This window comes from Octopus bimaculoides, chromosome 18, assembly GCF_001194135.2.
Source record: "Octopus bimaculoides isolate UCB-OBI-ISO-001 chromosome 18, ASM119413v2, whole genome shotgun sequence".
NCBI classification, from domain to species: domain Eukaryota; kingdom Metazoa; phylum Mollusca; class Cephalopoda; order Octopoda; family Octopodidae; genus Octopus; species Octopus bimaculoides.
In genome coordinates this window covers 11,668,852-11,671,605 of record NC_068998.1, presented here as the reverse complement: position 1 = coordinate 11,671,605, position 2,754 = coordinate 11,668,852, and the positions used below count along the sequence as shown (strand labels likewise).

The following is a 2,754-nucleotide window of genomic DNA, read 5'->3' as shown; positions in this document are numbered from 1 at the left end:
CGAAATAAGACAATTTTTTACATGAAATAAATTCGAATACAAAAATATTTTTCTGTTCTATAACACAAAATAGTTAAGTATACGAAGTTTGAAAGTCTTTCCGTACCAAAAACACTACATAAAACATAAATGAAAACTGGCGCCCCCGTTTTAAAATAGATCCCATCCTTCCCGCGAACTAGCAAAACACATGCTTTGTGTATGTGTGGTCGATATTGCTTATATCCCTCGAGCTGCTCTTAATTCATACTTAAACACTTGCGTTTATAAATAAATGCATACATATATACATGCTTACATGCATACATATGTGTGTGTGTGTGTGTGTGTGTGTGTGTGCGCGCGCGCGCGCGTTTTCCTTGACTCTCCTGTCAAAGCTACGATGTACGAGGATGATATCTTCTTTTTAATTTTGTTTCCAGGGAAAACCTGAGAGAAAGGCAAACTGACGTCGAAACCAGGTTCTGATGTTTTGGCTTCATTCTGTTCTGTTCAATGTTAAAAGCGGACAACTGGATTCCTAATGAGGCTGTGATTTATAGCAATGATTTATTAGAAAATTCCAATAGAACGCACAGACTCTTATCTAAATTAGCAAAAGCTCAACATCGTTACTAATCCAAGGGAAGACAACCGGTTCACATCACACGTTCGTGTTTTAATAGTTACAAGTTGAAAATCAATTGGAAGAAAAAATAATATAAAGAAAAAGAAACAAAAAGAACGTTTTATTGCTGTTAACGAGTGTATCCATTGCAGTTCAGCGGTGTAGTTGTGGCACTCACCTTGTACTCTTGTGTCGAAACATCATCTTCTTATATATCAATTGCCTCCGGTTTCCGGTTGGTTATAGACTAGGGAGACTCCAGGGAAAGGCGCATCACGTTCCCATCATGGGCTCCGGTTTCAGTGAACCCGAAACCAATTTCCCCAACTGGATGTCGACAATCTCTGATCAAACGTCTGTAGCACACTTAACCGTGCCAGGCACACACAACACAATGGCTTTTTACGGCGGAAGCCTCATCGCGTGTCAATACTGGGAGTTATATCCACAGCTATTGGGAGGCATACGTTTCTTAGACATTCGTTGTCGGCATTTTCGTAATGGGCTACATATACACCACGGAGTCAAATATCAATATGCTGATATTGACACGGTTCTGAGAAACTCGCTTCGCTTTTTAACAGACTACCCCACAGAGACGATCTTTATGCGTATTAAAGAGGAATATGAAACGGTTGAAAATAACCGTTCCTATGAAGAAACGCTCAAAGTCTCTATCCAACGATATATCGAGAATGGTCGAATTTCGAGTTCCTTCTCTTCTATTCCCAAACTTGGAGATATCCGTGGCAAAATTGTTATCTTGCAAAATTTCCCGGGATCCGCGTATGGATTGAATTACAATGGTGGTTTGTTCTCAATTGAGGATCATTGGTATGTGCCTACAATTCTGTACTCACATATAGAAGAGAAATGGCAGCATGTCAAACGTCAGCTTGACACTTCCGGTGCGGACGAAGGAAGTTCCGGTAAGTTGGATTTTACTAATGACTTTACTAACCACTACAGAATACCTACTGTGTGGTACCATACCCATTGTACTCTAAAGTGCATATTTCCAAGTATCTACAATTCAGCAACAACAGTAGTTACAATTGGTGTAGTACCTATCGTACTTTGCCCTATGTCAGGCCCCTAACAATCTACCAAAAACAAAGAATTTTCTTACACAGTGTTATTGATATCACCTATTCGCCAGCTTCCATCATCCATTTACTCAATCTACGTAATAAGATCCATTCTTCATCCGAGATGAGTCATAAACCCGCGTTCCTAAATATAGGTTAAAGGGATAAAGATACTTCCCGAGTCATATAGACTCATAGAGCTGGTTTCTGTTGCCAGCTGAGTGCAATAGAGCAGCCTGAAATGAAGTGCTTTGCTCAAGAGCACAACACGTCACCCGCTTCAGGAATCGAAACCACAATCTTGCGATCATGAGTGCAACAGCCTAACCATTAATCCATGCGCCTCCACTGGTTTTACACCATCTCAGATTTAATTTCCCAGCTATTTCTGGAAGTCATTTACAGCTGAGTAGACAGGAATAACGTTAAATGAAGTGTTCTGCCCAACATTACAATACACTGCCTGGTCCGTGAAACGAAACGACGATCGGGAGTGCAACACCTTAAATACTAAACCACGCGCCTTCCCATCTTCGTTTACCACCACAGGATAAATAACCACAATCATATTAAATTATTTTACGACGACGACAACAATTATGAACAATGTCGATGTATTTATAACCGCTTGTATTTTCTTTCCTATTTGCAGTTATTTATGTAACCTTCACCAGCGGAGCCAGCTCTGGGGCTTATCCCAATGCCGTAGCTGATCGTATCAACCCTCAACTCGAGAACTACTTAGAAGAAAAGAAACCCAAGAAACGGTTTGGTTTTATTTCTATCGATTTTCCGTCGAGCGCTCTGATCGGAAAAATTATACAATGTAACCATTAATCGGAATTGAACTCACAACCCACTTGTACGAAACGAATTCATCGTATACAGAGAGGAACTCATCAGTAACTTCGTTATGAACTGGGAAGTGATTTAAAGAGTGACAAGCCTTTAGATGTGAATAGTCTGTAGGGGTAGGTGAGACATAGTTAAGGTCTCTCCGCTAATATTGGTCTACTGACATTCGTAAAACTGCATGTGTGTGTGTACATATATATATAT

General features: G+C 40.1%; 1 protein-coding gene across 1 annotated transcript in view; it reads left to right on the top strand.

Moving 5' to 3' along the window:
- LOC106880796 (1-phosphatidylinositol phosphodiesterase) overlaps nucleotides 1–2,737 on the top strand; it is a 6,810-nt gene extending 4,073 nt beyond the window's left edge. Inside the window, exons 2-3 of the mRNA XM_014930912.2 lie at nucleotides 423–1,536; nucleotides 2,348–2,737. Coding sequence (XP_014786398.1) covers nucleotides 894–1,536; nucleotides 2,348–2,532 — 828 coding nt within the window. The 5' untranslated portion in view covers nucleotides 423–893 and the 3' untranslated portion in view covers nucleotides 2,533–2,737. The remainder of the gene's footprint in view (nucleotides 1–422; nucleotides 1,537–2,347) is intronic.
- The last annotated feature ends 17 nt before the right edge of the window (nucleotides 2,738–2,754 follow it).